Source organism: Neolamprologus brichardi, chromosome 20 (assembly GCF_056152115.1).
Source record: "Neolamprologus brichardi isolate AB-2024 chromosome 20, ASM5615211v1, whole genome shotgun sequence".
NCBI classification, from domain to species: Eukaryota; Metazoa; Chordata; class Actinopteri; order Cichliformes; family Cichlidae; genus Neolamprologus; species Neolamprologus brichardi.
In genome coordinates, this window is record NC_142123.1 from 31,595,260 (window position 1) to 31,616,316 (window position 21,057).

Consider the following 21,057-nt stretch of genomic DNA (forward strand, 5'->3'; position numbering starts at 1 on the left):
GGAACACAGTGAGGAAAACTAGCGCAGTAAACTGACGTACCTCTTTTCACAGATTCCCTGGAACAGTGATCCACAGACTATCAGACTCCCTGGCTCCGCCCCCTGCCCCGTCTCCATCAGCAGCAGTTTGTTGTAGTTGTCGGTGTCCTTGGCTGATGGGCATTCCTGGAGCACGATTGGTGGGAGGCACTCTGGGGAGTCCCGGTAAGGGCCGGTCTTTACGTGCAACAACACCTCGAGGTCAGTGGTCAGCTGGTACAGATTATTGACCCCGCCCACATAAATACGTCCCGCTCCAGGATCCAGGAGCAGGTGCGACAGGGGGGCGCCCTTCAACTCCACATGTATCGAGGCATCCACAGGTTGGGAGAAAGGGGAGAGGATGTGGAGGAAGAGGAGGAGTGACGGGGGGATGGAGGAGGCCAACATGGCAGCTCCTCTTTACCTGAAACAGATTCAAGTTCAGGAGAATTAAAACTTGTGAAAAGGAGATGCTTATGATTATTCACTGGTCAGCAGGCCCACTTGCAGTTAATCTCACTGCCCGCTGGTCAAAAACAGACAAAACTTTTCAAATTCGAAATTTTGTTGCCAAGTGTTCCCCAAATTTCCCCTCTTTACCTCCAGAACAGCAGTGGGAAACTACGTTATTTCGAAACTCTATGATGCTATTCTGTCTTTTAGTAACCACTCTAATGTTAAGCTTAAGTGTACATGGGAAGGAGAACTAGGAATTCGAATACATGAGGAGTCTTGGGAACAGGCTGTAGCGAGGGTATGATCTTCCACCTCCTGTGCTCGTCTTGGACTTATTCAATTTAAGGTCATACACAGGGTGCATTTCTCTAAGTCTAGACTTTCTGAATTGTATCCAGAAGTGGAAAATAAATGTGATAAATGCCATGGTTCTCCTTGTCACCTTAGCCACATGTTTTTTCTGTGTCCTGAGCTACAAAGTTTCTGGACAGGGTATTTTGCTATTATGTCAACTGTTCTTGGGGTAACTCTTCATCCTTGTCCTCTGATTGCTGTATTTGGGATTCCTGTTCGCTCACTTACACTTGATTCCACACAAAAGGATATTATAGCCTTCACATCCCTATTAGCGAGACATCTCTTATTTTGCTAGTCTAGAGGTATTGCCTGTTTAAATGTACCTCTGTTACTGTTATATTCCTCTAATATGTTTGATGGTTGTGTTGATCTGTGTGGGACTGGGGGGTGTCTTTGTTTTAGAATGCGTTGTTTTTTTTCATATATATATATATATATATATATATATATATATATATATATATATATATATATATATATATATATATAAGTTTATTTACTTAGGAAAATGAAGAAAAGTTGATTGTATTTCGGTAACTGCAAGTACTGTTTTCTTTTTTCAATAAAAATATTTTCAAAAAAAAAAACAGACAAAACTTGTTTTTCTTGTTTTATCTGTAAAAACCGTAAAGATATTCCCTTTACGCGGCGATCTGGTGGAAAAAGGAAATGAAATAAAACCCTCTGAGAAACTGAAACAAGACAATATTGTAGATTTTTGAATTGTGCAGAAGCTGACCCCAGATCTGAACTTCACTGTAAAATTTGAAATCCACTAAAGAATGTCTTCTTGGCTTCAGCGTCCGCCCACAGAAAGTCAGCGGTCTGTCTGAATACAAAACTCAAAGCTATGATTGCATCTTATTTCCACTTTCTCCCCTGCAGCAGAAAACCTCGCCCGAGTTTCAGAGCAGAACTGAACCATGACTGTCTCAGATTAAGGTGGAGAAACACGGATCTATTTCATACCCCAAAAAGAAAAAAAAAATCTTAAATATGTGAAATACACCTGAGCAGGTGAGGCTCAGCCCTGCAGACTCTCTGCGCCGTTTCTCTTTCTCTCTCTGAAGTTATTAATAAAATATTTTTGCTGCTTCACACTTTTCATCTGGCGGTCAAACTGTAGTTGCCTGTAGTAACATCACCATGGCAACAAACCGGTATCCACGGCAACGCTGTGAAACGACTCAAACCTCTGGTGGGTTGTTTGGTTTTTATGACAGAGTGGAGTTTTAAACTGGTGTCAAACTGGTTTCAATCTTGCGGGTCCTTCTGTGTCTTCAGGTTGCATCACTCTGTCAAAGTGGAAAATATTCCTGTTAAATAATCACGGCTCAGACCTCGTTCCTCTTCTCCTGAGGATAAATCCACGATCTTTCCTCAAGCTCTCCCACTACTGCTACAAACAGCCTCCGCCTTTACTTAACCTGAAACATGATTTACTATACAGCCGAAACGAGAAGAAAGATTCACTATTTAAAGATAAAATTTCAAGCAGCACAAAAAGTGTTCTTCCAATGCTGAACATTCAAACGGTTTTATTCACAGGCCGCCTACAACAGACACGGTCAGCAATTAGTTCGCTGTTATGGGGTTTGTTTTGTGGAAGGCAGAAGTAACCATATACTGATGAGGGTGCAGTGCTACGTTATGAGCCTTCGCAGACTGCAGGGGTGACTGGCACTAACACAGAACCTGCTAATTAGTGCTGATGATACTTTTGTTATTCCATCTGTAGTCGTCTCTAATTGGTTGTGTGGCTTTAAATGGAAAGCCAGAAGGCAGTGAGAGTAGTACCACCTACTCACAGAGCAGAGCATGTATTATTACAATGGCTGTGCTATTGATAAAGTCAAAGATAGCATGAATGGCCTGAAACAAGCTGAGGGTGGAGGTGAGGTTGCAAAGTGGCATGCAGAGGTACCAGTAACCCTATGTTGAACAGCTTAAATAAAATGTTATGTATAAGATTTACCAACAGGATGTACAGAGGGGTATCAGGCGACATCAGCTGGCACTGAATTATGCATCTCTGCCAAATTTGCAGGAATTTGGCTCCATGGCTGTGATACAATTTTAACTTTTTATATTAGTCATATCGTTTATAAGATAATTACATTAAATGACTCTAATAGTGTCATTTATGCTTAGCTTATGCATGTATGTGTGTACATGTTTAGACATCTTTGTGAGGACAGAAACTACTATACTTGTGGGGACCAACAGTCAGTTATGGGGACGTGCAATAACACTAATGTGCAATAATCTTTTCTGGCATCGTTGTATTTTTACTCAGTTGTATATAGCATTTGTATTCTATTTTTATCTTATTGTATATTTTATTCTATTTTATTCTACTGTATATAGTATTTTATTTTATTCTATTCTGTACAGTTGTGTACTGTATTTATTCTTATTGTACTCTAATTTTTGCTTCATAACTTTTGCACTGTCCACTTCCTGCTGTGACAAAACAAATTTCCCACGTGTGGGACTAATAAAGGTTATCTTATCTTATCTTATCTTATCTTAAAAATGTCCATCCCCAGGAGTTTGACGGTATTTTTGAGGCTCAAAATGTGGTTTTAGTGTCAGGGTTACAATTAGGTTATGGTTAGGTTTAGGCTGAGGGTTAGGGTTAGGCATTCAATTTTGATGGTTAGGGTAAGGAGCTAGGGAAAGCACTATGTCAATGAGATGTCCTCACTAAGATATGAAAACGAGTGTGTGTGTGTGTGTGTGTGTCATTATGAAGGGATAAAGCAGGTTTATTTGTACTGTAAATCTGGGCATTTTAACACAGGAGTCTATGGGGGCTGACTCGCTTTTTGAGCCAGCCTCAAGTGGCCATTTGCACTACAGTTTTTGGCGCTTCTACTTGGACTTCATATCTCTGTCCCAAGTGGTTGCCACTTGGTTCTATCCAGTATGTGTTGGAAAACACGCCTGTTTAGATGCTCAAAATATGGAGAGAATGCACACAAACAGCTTGTCCATCGGTGTAATAATGTGTAAACATTTTCAGTTCAGATATAATCTGTTTTGATTTTCATTTTTACCTTATAAAGAGAAGCCCAAGGGTTTTCTTTGACTGGTATTTTCAGATAGTCGGCCAAAAAAAACCCCAAAACTCGAGCAGAACCATGCACAGGAGGAACCACCATCTGTTTGGGGGTCATTTGCAAATCACTGCATATAATTCTTATTGACATTAACAATTCACTGGTTTGAAAACATTTTTGCAAATCTGTATCTATTTTTTGCTTAAAGACAACATCAAATAATCTGGCAAATATCCAGTCTTTCAAACAACCATCAGGTCTAAATCAAACCTCAGCAGTTAGAAAAGCCAAATTCTATCCATGACATAAACTCACAGTTATAACATTTGCTCATCACACTCCCAATAAAATGGTTTTTAATCTCCTTTTTTTAACAAAGGTCAGTCACATTGATCTTGAGCACTAATATGACCAAAGGTTTTACCACAAGCCTCAGAATTTCCTCTGAACGCTTTCAATCAGTTGTCTTTTTCTCGACAGCAAAACGGATCTTTAACTCACATTTCCACACAAACAGCCAGCGCATATCCTCTTTTTAACAATATTCACAGTTCGGCAACAAAGAGGACTTTCTTTTGCTTTCCCGACACGTCAAAACAGCCACACATCAGATCTGATTCAGCTTCATGCAAATCAGAGGAAGAAAAACTCATTTACATCTGTAGTCTCAGAAAATACCACAAACTGTGGGTTTTACTGTGCTGTGGCGTGCCTCTGATTAGAGCTTGGGACCTCCAAACCAAAAAATAAATCATCAGGATTTTTCCTCTTAATCCAGCTGGAGCCTGAGGGAGACGACACGCCAGGCGTGCACCGATTGTGAAATTCTGGGTCAGTACTGTTTGCAATTTTCAAAATAAAAGTCTGCATCCTAGTATATACATATACATATAACACTCAGAGGGTGATTTCAAACAGCCAAACATTAAGCCCCAATCAACATTGATTAACAGATTGTTAATACATCACATGTGATGACATCACATAAAAGAAGGTCTATGAAAACATGAATTAAGAAGTTGTTTAAAGGAGGAGGTTACTGATTTCATCAGTCGTATCTCCTCAGGCAGGTTGTTCTAAAATTGAGGGCCCTGATAGCAAAAGCACAGTCACCACCCAGGAGGATCGACACTCTGGTATGTATCTCAGGCTCAGACCCAGATGTACTTTTAAAGGGATCAGCAAAATCTTACAAGTTGACTCTATAAACCTACAGATAGTCAAAGCACAGAAGTCAGCACTGGGGTGAAGCTCTGCAGTCCACCAAAACCAATAAAACCCCAGCTGTTGCATTTTGAATGAGGCAGAGGCGAGAGAGTAACTTTGTGTTTATACGAGTGTGGACAGAGTTGCAGTAGCCAAGCCAGGAGAAAACAAACACGGGGATGACAGTGAAAGCTGTGATTTAATCCAAACAAGACCAGGCGGCTTCTTTGATATGTGCCTCAAAGCTGAATCAACTTGTGCTCACAAGATCCTGGCAATGGGCTTCACTTATGTGGACCAGGCTCAGGGTAATGGTCGCGGGTAAAGTTGAGTTGGAAAAAAAAAGACTAACATGGTGGGAAACAGCAATTAGGCTCTTAAGGTCACCGAAACTCATGGGAAGGTACACTGCATGGACAAACCTACTGGGTCACCTACAAATTACACCTCATCACCATAGAAACGCAGCCGTGAAGCTCCTGGTGTGTAGTTTTTGTGCAGCTCAGCACTTGGTAACAACACTCTTTAACTTTTCTGCTGAATTGCTGTGCTTCTTAAACACTTTCTACGTTCGAGTTCAGTGAGCTGTTAATAGTGACTCATTGTAAAAGCAATGGCTTGGTACTTGACTTTATACCCCTGTGGGTATGAGACTGAAAACATTTTAGTCCACATATCTGTATGGGCGATCGTAGCTCAAGAGTTGGGAGTTCGTCTTGTAATCTGAAGGTTGCCGGTTCGAGCCCCGGCTCGGACAGTCTCGGTCGTTGTGTCCTTGGGCAAGACACTTCACCTACCGCCTACTGGTGTTGGCCAGAAGGGCCAATGGCGCGATATGGCTTCTGTCAGTCTGCCCCAGGGCAGCTGTGGCTACAACTGTAGCTGGCCACCCACCAGTGGGTGTGTAAAGCGCTTTGGGGTCCCTAGGGGGGACTAGTAAAAGCGCTATACAAATACAGGCCATTTACCATTTGTGGGAGTAGCGAAGAAAAACGATTTAAGATTTAGCTGAATGGAAATGAAATTAAAATGAAATAAAAATAGGACCTAGAATTGAACCTTGCGGTACACCACAGTTAGTGTGAACAGCAGCTTTAATGCGTTTTGTGCCCACCCAAGGACAAACTATAATGTCAACTTCAAGGCCATTTTAAGACACGTTTAACAGCTTCTCCTTTATCAGAGACCTTAATTCAATCACACAAACAGTCTCACTGAATCTGGTTCATACCCAGTGCTTTATAGCAGTGGGCCATGTTTCCATCACTGATACTTGGTGCCATTTGCTTGGCACCATGTGAGTATAAGTCAAGTTATTCACTCATAGTAAGCCATAAAAGAGGTGGCTTCTCTCTCTCTCTTTCATTTGGTTTTAGGTCCTGTGCAAAGGTGGTTAGTTGTGGTTGTAATCGGTGCTCTTGTATATGAAACACCTCAATGTCAAGCGGGGCCTTTGATGTGCCGCAGTCTTATAACCATCCCACAGCTACACAGACACTTTTTACAAATACACAGAGCCACTCAGGGAAGGTGAACATAGCTGTAGGGAACACACGATCAAGGTGACGAGGCTGGGGAAAGTAAAACTGAATATTAAATACAGAGACAAAGGCTACCAAAATAAAACAGGAAATAACATTATGGGAACAGCTAACACACAGACGAAGGCTAGACAGGGTACTAGGGAACAAGTGGGAGGCGGAGAACTGTAAATATAGACCTAAAGAGACAAAACTGAGTACAAAAACAAACAATACCTGTAACTGGGGATAAATATACTTGGAATCAAACTAAACATAAGACCTTATGAGTCCAAATACAAAAAACGATGGGTCAAAGACCATCTCAGACCGCAAAGGTACACCTGCACTTGCCTCAAGGCACACCGTTTGGAGATCACTGTTCTCAAAGATAAGAATTAAAACCAACCAAATGCAGTGTCCTTGATGCAAACTCATTTTCCAACAGGGGGCAGTCACTTAAAATGGCATGATCTACCCTGAGTGTGACGGGCAGATATCAGTCAACAGGGCTCATATCGGCTGATACGCACATCCCAGTGCCGTCCTGCCATGAAGAATAGGAAGTGGATGTGACAGCTGATTTGAGCCTAGGTGAGCCGGTCAGATAAAAGCTGAAGTTGGAGTAGATAAATAAAAGCAGACTACTGAGTGTAACAGTTTTTTAAAAGAAAATGAAGCAGAAGAAAAAAATCTCTGTGCAGCTGGGCTGATGAAGAAAAAAGCGAAGGCTTCAAACCAGCAAGGACAGAAGAGGCTAATCTGAGTTCGGCTAGCCCGTGTAGCTTTCAGCCAACTTCAGTTCGGTCCAAAGCTTCAAGAGGACTTTACACGGTCAGTTTGGCTTCATATCGCTCAGGAAAACAAGATTTTCTGCCCCAGTAAAATTAATAAGAGCCTCTGACATGTTTTACAGAGTGTGTTCCTCTGATACAAAACACTATTCATCTCTCTCTCTCCTGGTTAACTCGCGCTCGCTCTACCCTCCCTCCTGCTGCGTGTTGGTACAGACTGAAACTCGCTGTTTAACTTCCCCCCCAGTGCATGCTGGGAAACAGCCAGTGAGGCCTCGGGACACACAAACACACGGTGCCGAACACACACAGCAAGAGGCACACATGCTTCAACATTTCCATGGTAATACTGATCATCCTCACACACAGTCAGTCTGTATGCTAATCACTTCCTCCTTCAGCCTGATGGGTGGGGAGGGGGGCTTCATCTATAATTCATGCTGCTGAGGAGAGTGAGAGAGAGAGAGAGTTGTAGGCTGTCAGAAAGTAAAATGAGAGGGAGAGTTAAAGTTGGAAGAAAGAAAAAGAGAGAGAGGTTATAAGAAGGACAGAAGAAGGCGAGAGAGAGCGCTGGAGGCGACGGAGCGTTAAAGTAAAAAATGAGGAAAAAGACTCAGAGAGAAAATAAATTCATGTTTGATCTGCTGAATTCAGATCAGCTTCTGTCAGCCTGTCTATCTGTCTCTCTGTTGACCCTGAGAGCTCTGCACACTGCAGCTTAAGAAAGCTCAGGCATGGGAAAGTGCTACGGACACGTCCATGATACCTTTTTGAAATAAAGCCAGTCTCCGTCCATACTAACGCGCCTAAGAACATATCGCATACACCGAGCCACGTCTCCTAAGCACAGATGCAGAAGCAGAATGATAAAAGGCAAAGTTGAATGGCAACAGCTGGTGCCAGACATCAAGGTCACCAACGCCTGCTATTCATCCTGCGTGTTAGTCAAGGCTGATGTCTTTGTTATCTTCTCAAAAAGCATCATATGATAAGAGTGTCACAAATCAGAGTGGGACACTTAGCGCCCCAGCAAACACGTGCGCCTGCATCGCCGTTTCCAAAAGTCAAAGTTTCCGTGAAAGGTTTTCAGTCTCAACTCAGCTGCATTTAAAGAAGGCTCCACATGCCAGGCGAGCGTGGATGCTCGGACAAAGCACAGAAGAAGAAAGTACATGAAAATAAAATGCATAGTTTATGACTAGTTGGTTAACCCTTGAATTGAAATTTTTATGTTAATTTTCATGTTGCTCTTATTATACTCATCGTGTTTTCAGGATTATTTAAACAGGAGGGCGAGCAGGGACGAGGCAGGGGTGACTGCAGGAAACCAGAATAGCTCATCATAAATAAATACACTGTAAAAACTGGTGCATTGTCTTAAAATACTATAAAAAATTAGATTTCACAAAAATGGGAAATAATTTTAATTAACATCTATAATATAATGCTGTCTATAGTAATATGTTAGTGTAATAATAACTAAAATCAAATCAGGGATATGGACAGTGTTGGGAAGGTTACTTTTAAAATGTATTCCATTACAGATTACAGAATACATGCCCCAAAATGTATTCTGTAACGTATTCCGTTACGTTACTCAATGAGAGTAACGTATTCTGAATACTTTGGATTACTTAATATATTATCATGCTGTTTACAACTACGTGAATGTACTATTGCTGTGATTTATTACTGTTACTGAAGGTCCGCGGCTCCGAACCGTAGTAAAGGGACCTCTGGCTAATACGTCGGGTTTGTGTTGGGCTAGTAGCCGAAAACTAGCTTTACTTTGTTGTCTGGGTCAACTTTGCTAGCGAGAGACAGAGAGAGGCGTTGAAAGGCTGCTCCAACGGAACTTATTGTTTTTGGAGGAAAACACGAACACGGTGTACAGTCGAGTCTTAATAGCTTACTTACAACTGGGCTTGTCAGGCTCTCTTCTTGGCTGCAGTGGTTATTATTATATTTACATGCTTCCAGCTCCCGTTTTGCTCGATGACAGCTCGTACTTTTTCTTTTTCTCCCTCCCTCGCTCACAGACACATAACGGGTATGGCAGTCCATTCTCCCTGCAGCACAGACTACACTGCCCATGATGCTACATTCTTTAGAGCTATGCCTGTAGCATTCTGCCTATTAGCTTAGCACAACAACAACAAAAAGGGCTCTCTCACCCAGGAAACACGCAGAGAGAGAGCGTCACCCTGTAACCATGGCAACCGTAGCGCTGCCGCCTGGAACTACAGAACGTAGCTGTCAAACAAAACCCAAACAGTCCTGACCCGCCACAATATGAAACAGGGAAGTACTGCCGTGTAATCCATTTATTTAAACAAAGTAACTGTATTCTAAATACCACCTTTTTAAACGGTAACTGTAACGGAATACAGTTACTCATATTTTGTATTTTAAATACGTAACGGCGGTACATGTATTCCGTTACTCCCCAACACTGGATATGGAGTACATTCACAGCTATAATATATTAGAGTAAACTATATTTCAGTAAAGTACTCGAGTAGATGTACCAAGTTGTATTCCACCATTGGTCCCATCTCTGTCATGAGGTGGCAAATTAACCGTAATTTTAGTCCAGTGGAATTACTCAGGAGGAGAGGACCCCCTGAATGAGACAGACAAGCTCATTGTCATAATAATTGCTAAAATAATTAAACCATAATTAGCTAAACAAAAAAAGTAAGTTCGAGAGACCGCGTTTTATCTTCAACGCTTCTCTTTTCAATGCAATCAATAGCTGTCGTAACCTGTCAGCTGCTGTAAGAGCTCACAGAAGGAGAAAGCAACAAACGCCTTCGTTCACTGTGAGCGGAAAGCCAGCATCTCAATTTAATGACAGCCAAAACTCCAAAAATGTGTTCAGGGTTTAAATGAAACAACTATACAGCTGAAAAGTGAGGCGTGATTTACATATTTGTGTGATGCCTCAGTTTCCTAATGACTCTGATCAAAACAAAGCCAGGAAACAGACTGTGCCTGGAAAAAGAGTTTGATCAAGGCAGTTGCTCCCGGCCATCGAGACAGACAAAGATCCACAGTGAAGCAGACGCCCGAGTTTCTCGCTAGATTTAAAGGCAACTTTCCCAAAAATCCTGTTGACATTACACAATTACTACAGATATGTTATTCATATTTATTTTTAGGTAAAACTTTATTATTTAATGATAGTTTGGTAACACTTTATATGGTTCAATTTAAGTAAGCTGTTTAGTATAATGTCTTATGTATTGTATTAAAGCTGTTAAAATATTAATAGTTTAATTTAACATATAAAAACTGTTAAAAACTGTATTATGTATTTGCTCATGACTGTGTCCGTTAGTAATGGGTCATGTGACACTTGGGCTGAAATCCTTGCTGTCCCATTTTAACCTGTTAAGCACTCCGGGGCATCAGTTTTTCATGTGCAGAGCTAACAATGTGAAGTGGTGCATTTTCAACCTACTCAAGCAGTTCTGGAGCCTAAATCTGACCGTGTAGTGAGTGAAAGTGACATTTGAGGACACAGCAAACGACCAATATACCTGAAAAACTATCTGAAGTGTCCTGAAGTGGCCTTCTGGTCAGCACTTCGTGTATTTTAAATGTGCTGTACGTGATAATAAAGCTGACTTGACTATAACTACAGGTTAATTAACTCTCACTTTACCGTTTATTACTGATGATTGTTACAAAGTAACTGCTCAGGGGACAGTTGTCTGAAAACTTATTTCAAAACTGGGGGTATTATTAAAAAAGGTCAGAGGAGCCCTGATCTGGGAGAAACATGCAGGCAAAAACACTAAAACTGAAACATGACCGAGGAGAATCCTTTTCCCTTCCAGGCTGACCAAACCCCCTTGAAGGATCCCCAGAAACACTTCCAGTAACCTTCATGCCTCCTCAGGGGCTCGAGGAACATTTTTACAGGATTATTTAACCTCCTTAAAAAGGCCTGACAATTTCTTCGACAACCCCTGGAAACTTTTCATGCTCCTTTGGAATCACCCCAGGGGCCATTTTCACATCCTCCAGCTCCCCCGAAACTTATTTTGTGACCCGAGTCCTTTCCAAGGACAGACCCGAGGAATTAGCTGCACTAAAAGGCACCTGAAACATTTTCCATTACTTCTGAACCCTACTCCTGCTTCCTCAAGGACCACCATCACTTCTCCAGGACCGCTAGGACTTCCTCTGCGACCTGGAACTTTGTCTAGCGCTCAGAATTAAACAACCGTGAAGAACAGGTCCTGCTCTCTGATTGACCGCCAGGTGGGCAGGTTAACCTCTGTTTCTGCATCGCAGCTCCAGGTGTTTTATTGTGCTAGTAACCGTGGCAACAGGGACGATGCTGCAGGTGTGTCTGCAGTGAAACACGCAGCAGTTTACTTTGCTAATCGCAGCAGTTTGTACTTCACTCGTCTTTTGTTCCTGCCCTCCCTCCCCTCTCTCCCTTCTCTCTTTCTCTCTTTTTTTAATTTTCTCATGGGTCCTCTCCTCGCCTCGCTCGCCCCCCCTTCTTTTCTCCGCTTCCCTCCTCTCTCTCTCTGTATGTAAATGAAGGACAGCCTGCTTTCAACACAGTGAGGTGATGATTACAGGCTGCCTTACCTCAGGCGCACACACACACACACACACACACACACACACCTCCACCCCCATATTATCTCTGTGGTTTGGTGCTGACTCTCACACTCACTCTTCAAAGAGACGACAGAATCAGACGCATACACAGCTGTGAGTGTGTTACTGTGTGCAGTTAAATTTCTTGTCTTTGTTCATTTCCTGTCCTTCCCTCTTGGCGACTCCCCTCCCTCTGTGTTTGTACTCGTCCTAGTTTCGGTCTGCTGAGGAGCCTCAGAGCCAGGCAGCTGCAGAATACCCTCAGCACATCAGGGTCCATGCTGAACCCAGTCTCAGCACAACCTTTGGCTCCTGCTTTCTACCTCATAAGAAAGCAGAAATGAGCCAGCCACACCTTCCCGCTTACATTCCAGTGGAGGAGATTCAGACCGCCGTCTTCCTCCCTCTTTACCTTCAGGCAACATTCCAGAGTAGGAAAAATTTCATGCTGATGCATCAACGGCCTCGCAGAGCATCACATGTTCAGCATCATATAATGCAGAGGCTCGTCACATGATCTGTGTTGCCTGAATCTATGCACTGTCTGCAGCACTGACAGGATCCATGCAAGTATTCAGGAAAAGCATCTGAAGTGTAACACAAAGTAAGACGCTGCACAACGCTGTAATACATTAGTGTCTGCAGCCTCTTCCTTCCACCTCCAGTTTTTGGCACGCTGTATGTTAGGCACATGTAGCCTGATGGCATCATTATGGCTGCATTGTGACATGCCACAAAGGGACATCATCCAGCTCTTTTTACACGCCGATGAAGAACAACCAGCACACGAGAACCTCACAGCTGCTTCTGGATTCACATCTATCACAGCATCTCAATCGGGGAACATCTGCAGACCAACTACAGCTGATGTGGACGTGCCAAAAACTGCAGTTCCTCTAATGACCACAAAGCTGACTCTTAAAGCGAGTCGATCCCTTCAACTCCCATCTTTAAATCCCCAACCTAACAGCAAAAATGAGCCATCTTTGTTTCGGTCTGTGGCTGTTGTACACTTTGATCAGCTGCACTGGATTGTGCACTGTGTTCGAATTCACCCATTAAGGCTAAACTGAGGCTTAAAGTTAGGGCTGGTCTGGTCTGATAGCTGCTCAGCTTCTCTTCAGCTAATTCCAGTCACTGCCCTGGACCTCTCAACTGCATTTGATGCATTTTAATATAATTATTGGACAAATAATATGACTCGCTGTGGAGGTAACAGCCAAACTGGCTGTTAGTATGGCTAACAGCCCACCTAAGGTCTGCAATCCCAGTTTTTCAGTAATATTCTATTGCTTTATTTGTGCATTAGTACATTTGCATTTTAAGTACACTCTGCTGTCACTATAACACTCCACCAAATCATCCAAATACAGTCACAAATATATGTCTGCAGAAACTTTCATTGCTATGGACAAAACGCTGCTATCAAGGTTTCAAAGCAAAATGCAATAATAGAAGGATAATACAGCGGTAAGAAAGCAGGAGAGAGCAGGGAGAAGACACGCACTGTCTGCAATATCCTTACGTCATATGGGTCGCCTGCTAATCTGTGGACTCTGGACACCCCCGCAGAATACACTTAGTGGGAAGGAAGCGCTTTAACAGGAAGAGACCTCTAACAGATCGAGGCTCACCCTTAACCATGTGACGTGTTGTTACAACGACAACTTTCTTGTACAGACAGAATTATTTGCTGAGACGTTTCATAATAACATGAAAAGTAACTTCAGGGTAACAACAGTGTTGTGGTGAAAACACGAGAAGTTTCTTTGTTATGAGGAGAAAGCAGGTCAGAGCTGCTGTGGGACAGAAAACGGGAACAACGGCTGATGAGACTCACAGTGCTGGAGGTCCTGGGGACAGGTACACTACAGGGTACAGACACACAGCAATACTACCTCAAATACTAAAGAATGTGAACCACACACACACACACAAAGACACTCATGTCGGGTATTCATATCTTGTGCAGACATCTAATTGGCATAGTGTTTTCCCTAGCTACTAACTCTAACCATCAAAACTAAATGCCTAAACCTAACTATAACCTTATGGTAACCCGGACACTATAACCACATTTTGAGTCTCAAAAATGCCTTCAAACTTGCAGGTCCCCATAAGGGCTCTTGGTCCCCACAAGTATGGTAAACTTCACCTTTAGGTCCCCACAAAGATATGAATACACACTTACACACACACACTCAGAGGACTACCACTCCTCTATGCATTTCCTCTCCCTTCCTTTGTTTTTCTTTTCCTTCTTTGTCTTTTTCTTCTGCTTCAGGATTATTTTGTTGTGTGTTTGTCTTTGTTATCACACACACACACACACACACACACACACACACACACACACACACACACACACACACACACACACATTAAAAAACACTCCCCTGGTGAGCTCATGAATATTTTTTGGTGTTCGAAGAGACGAGGACGGTTTGATATCATCGAGGGTGTGTGACAACTGTGACACACAGACACACTCCGTGACACACACACTCTAAAGCCCACTGGGATTTAAAGTGTGTGTGTTTCTCTGTGTGTCTCTGTGTGCGTGTTATGCATGTTGTCAGCTACTGTCACAAAAAGTCATTTCCCAAAAAGGCATTTTTTATGTCTGCGTGTGAATCATAGAGCTGACTGTACACAGACCTTCATCATCGTCCCCACAGGAAGTCAATTTGTTGCCGTGGTGATGCAGCTCATTGATGTAGAAACATGATGAGATGTTTAAAAACAAACAGCCCATGCTCCGGTGCTATTATTATAGCAGTTACTGTACAGCAGGCTCGTAGCACGGTTTGAACTCGCAGGTCTTTTAGTGTTTGTTGGTAAATGTTTAGCATTTGAATTTAAATACTCTGCCTCTGTGTCACTTTTTATTTCTGCTGCTGTTCAGTGCAGCATATACACAAGCTGGTAGAACTAAAAGGAGGCCTTGGAAGCCAACAAAAACTTACAGAAGGGCCAACTTTGTCAAACTTCTAAACAATGTTGAGGTTTTTAAAAGGTAAAACGTAAGGCTGTGTCTGCCAAATGAAAAAGCTTCTCACTTCTTTATTTCTGCATCATTCTCAGATAATGGTTCCTAAAGTTAAACCGTTGAGACTTTCACTTTGATAGTGACGTCCCACCTGATGTTCTTTAGCTCACTAATCAACAGGAAGCTGTCCGAAGGGGGTAAATGTGAGAAGGTCAATGGTTGAAATTTGGTTGAATTCAAGAGAAGATTACTTTTCACCTTTCACTTCTAAATTCTGACTTACAGGGGACATGTTATTAAAGAACATAATGGGTCAAACTGTTACCTGCATAATGTGTCATAGCAATGTGATGCATATCATGTTACTGGGATTAGATTTAATCATATATCTCAATACTTTGTGATACTCTGAGGATTTCTTTCAGGAAATCTGATTGTAAAGAATTTGTCTTATTATAAAGAAAACCTCACTTAATTACACCGTTAGATTTGTGGTCTTTGTATTTGCTTTCATCACAGTTCAGTCAGAAGCACTTTCATCAAAATATAACTGTTATTCGGTCTGCAGTAATTCGTATTTGGTGGAATGGGTCTGTAAAGCATGAAAAGGGGGAACTGACATAAATGTGGGTTGCAGAGCGGCTTGCAGAAGTGTGGGAAGGCGGAAGCAGCTTAAATAGCCCACACTGTCTTAGATTTTTCAATTGGATGTGTAGAAGGATATCAGCTGAGCTATCAGGTCATGTCGACGGCCACGGAGAGCCGCTGATCTCCCGTCATTACAGCTACAACCCAGGAATGAGGTAGCAACATTTTCCCTGTAAAAGCTTTGCTTGTTATTTGCTAACAAGTGGCTAAATAAGATAATAAGATAAAATGATGATAAGATAATAAGTTGCCACAAACACTGAGCAGAACAAAGGAGCTTAGTGATAATGACCTTACAGTCATGCGACAGTGGTGTAGTTTATTTTTGTCATTAGAGTTTTACTTTTGCCGAATGCATTTACACTCAGAATCCACAAAAACAGACTAATTTCTGTAGATCATCTTTCTAAATAAAGTCTCTTAAGTGTCATAAACTTTTATGCCAAGCAGACCTGATTTTTTGCGATAATCCAAAAACCTGAGGGAAAATCCTTGTGTCGAAGAAAGCAATGCTAACTACCAGGGTGGCCTATACAAGCAAGCTATTCATGCAGAACTGTTTTGATAGAAGTGTGTCGATAATTTCTCGCGGCTAATCGCGTTAGCTTGATGTGGACACAGGACCGAACTGTAGCTCAGACTTTAGTTTTTGTGCAGCAGATGTCTTTGTCTCCGTCTGAACTGTTTTCAGCAGCAGTGGGACTCACTTTGATTCCGGGCCGTTGTGTTCTGATCCGATCTGAATGGAGCTAATTCCTCTTTTTCTGCACAGACAGAAGAATGGTCCATCGGGCTTTAAACTGTAACTGTGTGCTTTCACATAATCATCAGCTCACACTGGGTCTTTTTTTTGATGATGACAAGGCTGCTGAGCAGCTATTCCTGCCTCTGTGTCTTTAATCTGGATTAAATCCTGTTTGCACTGACAACACATGTAAACACACTCAGAGCCGAACGCTTGACAGCAGGATCAGATCAGAATAAGAAGAATTAGAGATTCTCCTCAGCTTAATCCCAGACACCAGATCAGAATAATATGTGAATAACAGCAGATTAACAGCAGTTCTCCTGCAGGGAAACAACAACCATCTAAAAATATCTCAAACTCGAAGGAATTAAAGGAGTCGTCGCGTTTCTGTGAACAACTGCAGCTCAAGTTTGGAATTCACATTTCTGCTGCACATCACATCTTATTCATAAAAGCAACAGTCCAGCAGTCTGTAAATATCTCTGTTCTGAGTGCTTTTGGAACCCGTAAGAACCTGTGCAGACTGGGTTGCAGGTTATGACTGCTTTTCATTGTGCTTTCAAACCAGAAGCTTTTAGATAGATGTGAGTGAAGGCCAGCACTGAACACGAGGTGTTTAAAAGGCAAATATTGACGCCAAATATTTGATTCAGGCTTTTAGGTACACGGGTACTTTATTGTCATTCAGTGCACTCCCGCCACAGTATGTGAGCACACTGTGAATGGAAATGCTCAAAGTAAATAAAGCAGTAAGATACTAAGTAGCCTGAGCATACATTTATTTTAAAATTCTAGTAATTTAAATATTTTGATATACCTGTTACAGTTTTCTTTCTTTCTGTGCAAGTTAAACTGTTTATGTTTGATTACATTTAAATATTTAGTAGATTGAGCACCTACTGAGTCAATATAATGACTTTACAGCTTATTTCTATTGTGTGGATCTGTTTTTCTCTGTGCTTGTCCATTACTGCTGTAAGATCCAGACTGAGCATGTAGGCAAAGCTGCAGGTCTGCAGGAGCAAATTACAGACGTTAGCTTAAACACTGCATGCTGTCATACAGGTTGTTTGTTTTACCTTCGTGGTAGAAACACTCATTAGGTTGCTGGTTTCATCGCCGTGTCAGCACTGATAGAAGTGTACTGAGGGATGGCCTTCTTATTGTACAAGGGAAGCTTTTGAAGTAAAGCTATTTTATTGCCGCTCGTCAAAAGTGAAACATCAATCACCATAAATATTTTAAGAGCTAATAAGGCAAAAATGAGATCTAAGTCATGATCTGTGATGACCCCCAACCCTACGGCTTTGTTGTCAATATATGAGTTTTTTTATTGTTCTCCCATATTGCAGGGAATAAAGCAAATAGTTCTAAGCAACACATCAAGAGCTCTTTATTTTAGGGTTAAAACCTAACAGTTGTGTTCCTTCAGGGCAAGCAAGGCGAGGAGTACTAGTTTCTAATTTAGCACTACCAAGTTCGAAAAACATCAATTAAAACCAAAGTAAAGCGATTTCTCTACTTGCATCTAACACAGTGTTCTGTCTTAAAGCTTCTGGCTTGTTTGCATTATACCTGTAAATTTTTGCCATCTTGTGGCTGCAGTTGGCTACTGTCTCTGGAAACAGTCTTAACTCTGCTTGACTATGAGCCACTGAAATCTGTATCGTGTCAGCAGCTTTTTCTGGTTGTGTTTGTGCATTGTGGATGAACCTAAACTAACTCAGAGTAACTGAAAGAAAAAACAAATCCACAGATTTCTATTCTAATATATATATATTCTTTTATTCATCACATCCACCAGGTTACAAATAACTTGGTGGATAAACTGGTTTAGCTGTAGGGTTAAAGGTCAAGGTAACGGTTATTCAAAGGTGTAGCACTGGACTTCAGTTGCCCTCTCTCTTACATTTTCTGTCAACTTATTGGGTTTCACAGTGAGCGCCAAACGTTGAGGCCTCAGAAGTCATCTGTGCTGAGTAAAAGCAACAACTGTGCTTGTGCTGTCGATAGATTTCTGTAATCAGATACTCGCATTTTGTCCTGCTGAACATAAATATTTCAAAAAGTGGCCATGCAGCAAAATGTTAACTGAAGGTGAAAGGTCGCCGCTACACTGACAGCAGGGCGAAAGTAAAAGGGATTGCTCCGTCCAAAGCTCAGAAAGATCAGCAGAGGAGTTTCTTCTTCTGGACAGACAGAATAAATCCACTCGGCCTCAAACACACATCAAATCGTTTCTACTGCTCCCTTTCTGCACTGATGTCTACTTGGTTTTCCACCGAAGCATAAAATCTTTAAATTTGTTCATTTCACAGTTTTCATACTTCACACTGTGCTCTGCTGCACTATACTGTACTCTATTGTACTCTACTGTAATTGTTTCTACTGTATTTCAGTGCAGTCCTCTGCAGCCACCGCAGCAGCAGCCTGTTCTCCTCCACAAACTGAATACTGATCACTGCAAACATTAAATATTAATAACTACAAGACTTTGATACTCAAACTATAACACACACACACACACAGATATGTGTGTGTGTTTGAGGGTAAATGTGTGAACAAGTGCAGGGAGGTGATGGGCGTTAATGATATTGATGCTAATTCCATCACTCTGAGTGCAAGTATGTGTGTTTCTGTGTGTGTGGGTATGTGTGTGAATATATTATCGCTCCAGCCTCCACTCCAATTAGCAGACTATGTAAGTGGTTCTGATCAGCAGGAGATCACATGACAGGATTTACCTACACCTCCTCGGCTCGCGGGTCCATCACAGCTACACTGAGAGGCTGTTAACACACCTCAGTGAGCCAGAGTAACACTTCCAGTCCCTGTCGGCACCCCTGACAGGATGCAGCCTTCAGAACAGAAACGATGAGCACAAATGATGTAAACAAATAATCGTTCTCCGAGGAGTGCATTTTTATGCAATCGTAATCCTCCACAACATAAGACCATCCTTTAAACTCTGCACAGTGTCACTCTCTAGAGAGTGAAGTCCTGTTTTAAGCCCTAATATTAGCATTTGGGTGTTAGAAGCAACCCCTAGCAGCCATGTGAGTACTTGTGAAATGTATAATGTGCACTGGTATCACCACTTCTAAATGAGGTGGTAGAGAGGTAAGAGATGGTTTGGACATGTGCAGAGGAGGGGTAGAGGATATATGGGACAAAGAGTGCTGAAGATGGAGCTGCCAGGCAGGAGGAGAAGAGAACTACAGAGATTGTTCATGGACGTAGCGAACAAGGACATGCGGAGGTTGGTGTGACAGGTTTGAGATAAGGTGAGGCAGGTGACCCCTAAAGCCAAAAGAAGGAGGGACTCAGCACCCTGGAAACCTAAAAAAGGGAATCTATTAACATTTATTTAACATTGTAAAAGGGGGCATTTCAACCAAAATCATGATTTTAATAATGCTTAACATTAAAGGTTAAAGTTGTTTTTGTACCTAAATTTAACAAAAAATGAAATGATTCTTAAAATGAGTCCATAATGAAACTCATGATTCATGTTTATGGAACCAACCCCCACCCAAACAGCGCCACACCTTAGTCCTCTTGACTGGAAACTATAGAATGATGCTCTAGGTATCATCAGTGGGCTTTTTAGAGCTAAGAAGAACCATATTTGTTGCTAAGTTCATTCACAGGCTGTATGGATACATCACAAAGACACCAAAAATTAAACCTTTTCTTCGTTTTTGAATTATTAGTACAATTAACCACACATCAAACCATATTATTTGTCAGATAGTTGTACTGGAAATGCTCCAACAGTCGCCATCCTCCCCCCGTTCAGCACAAACATTCAGTGAACCAATGGCGCTAAGGTAAAGTCAGCTACAGCTGCCTGTCACTCAAAGCGGCCACTCCCCCTTTCTTTAAGCCTTATTAAAATTTTTAATAAAACAATCTCCCTCAGTTCCTTTGAAAGGCAAGCTTAGCCAAAGAGGCCTGAACCATTTTTGTGCCAGACCGTAAACATGTGTTCTCTGCTGTAAATTTGCCCAGTTAACACAGGAGTCTGTGGGGATCTAATCAGTTTGAGGTCTCAAGTGGCCGTTAGAGGAACTGCAGTTCTGGGCTCTTCTGTTTCTCAGCCCCCGAGGCTGTTTTGTTGGACTGTCCACCGCTCTGCTGGTTGGGGTCCACCGGGACCAGCCCCTCCATCAGATCTAATTCTGGCCCCCAGGCTATTAGACTCCCTCCTGGACCCAATCCCAGCTGAGGACCAGGTGTTTGCCTTTAGACCAGAATACTGAAAACAAATATGTCCAGTATCAATGGATTAAATGGTAATTGTTTAAGGTAGTCCTGCCCCTTTCACAATACGAGCCCAGCTGAGGATCGGGGGGCTTTCTGGGATACAGTGATTTAGTGTTTGGGGTTGACAAAGAAGAGGGAAACAAAGTCATGTTTAAATCTGGTGAAAGTGTCTTATTCTGAACCCTGACCTGAGTTCACCCCAGAGCCTCACCTGGACCCGGGGCATCATCTCAACAAGTCATCTATTCAGCCCCCATAACTGCTGCCGGTAATAATAACTCCTCAGCTGCGGCACTGAGACCCTCTATTAAATCGCGCGTTGGTCCAGATTCAGTTGTCATGACAACAAACACAAAGACGAGCAGAAGAA

General features: G+C 42.1%; 1 protein-coding gene across 2 annotated transcripts in view; it reads right to left on the reverse strand.

The window, feature by feature from the left end:
- plxnb3 (plexin B3) overlaps positions 1 to 21,057 on the reverse strand; it is a 105,285-nt gene that overhangs the window by 33,628 nt on the left and 50,600 nt on the right. For both annotated transcript variants that reach the window (XM_087834380.1, XM_087834381.1), the window contains one exon: positions 41 to 445. In XM_087834380.1, coding sequence (XP_087690506.1) covers positions 41 to 429 — 389 coding nt within the window. In that variant the 5' untranslated portion in view covers positions 430 to 445. The remainder of the gene's footprint in view (positions 1 to 40; positions 446 to 21,057) is intronic.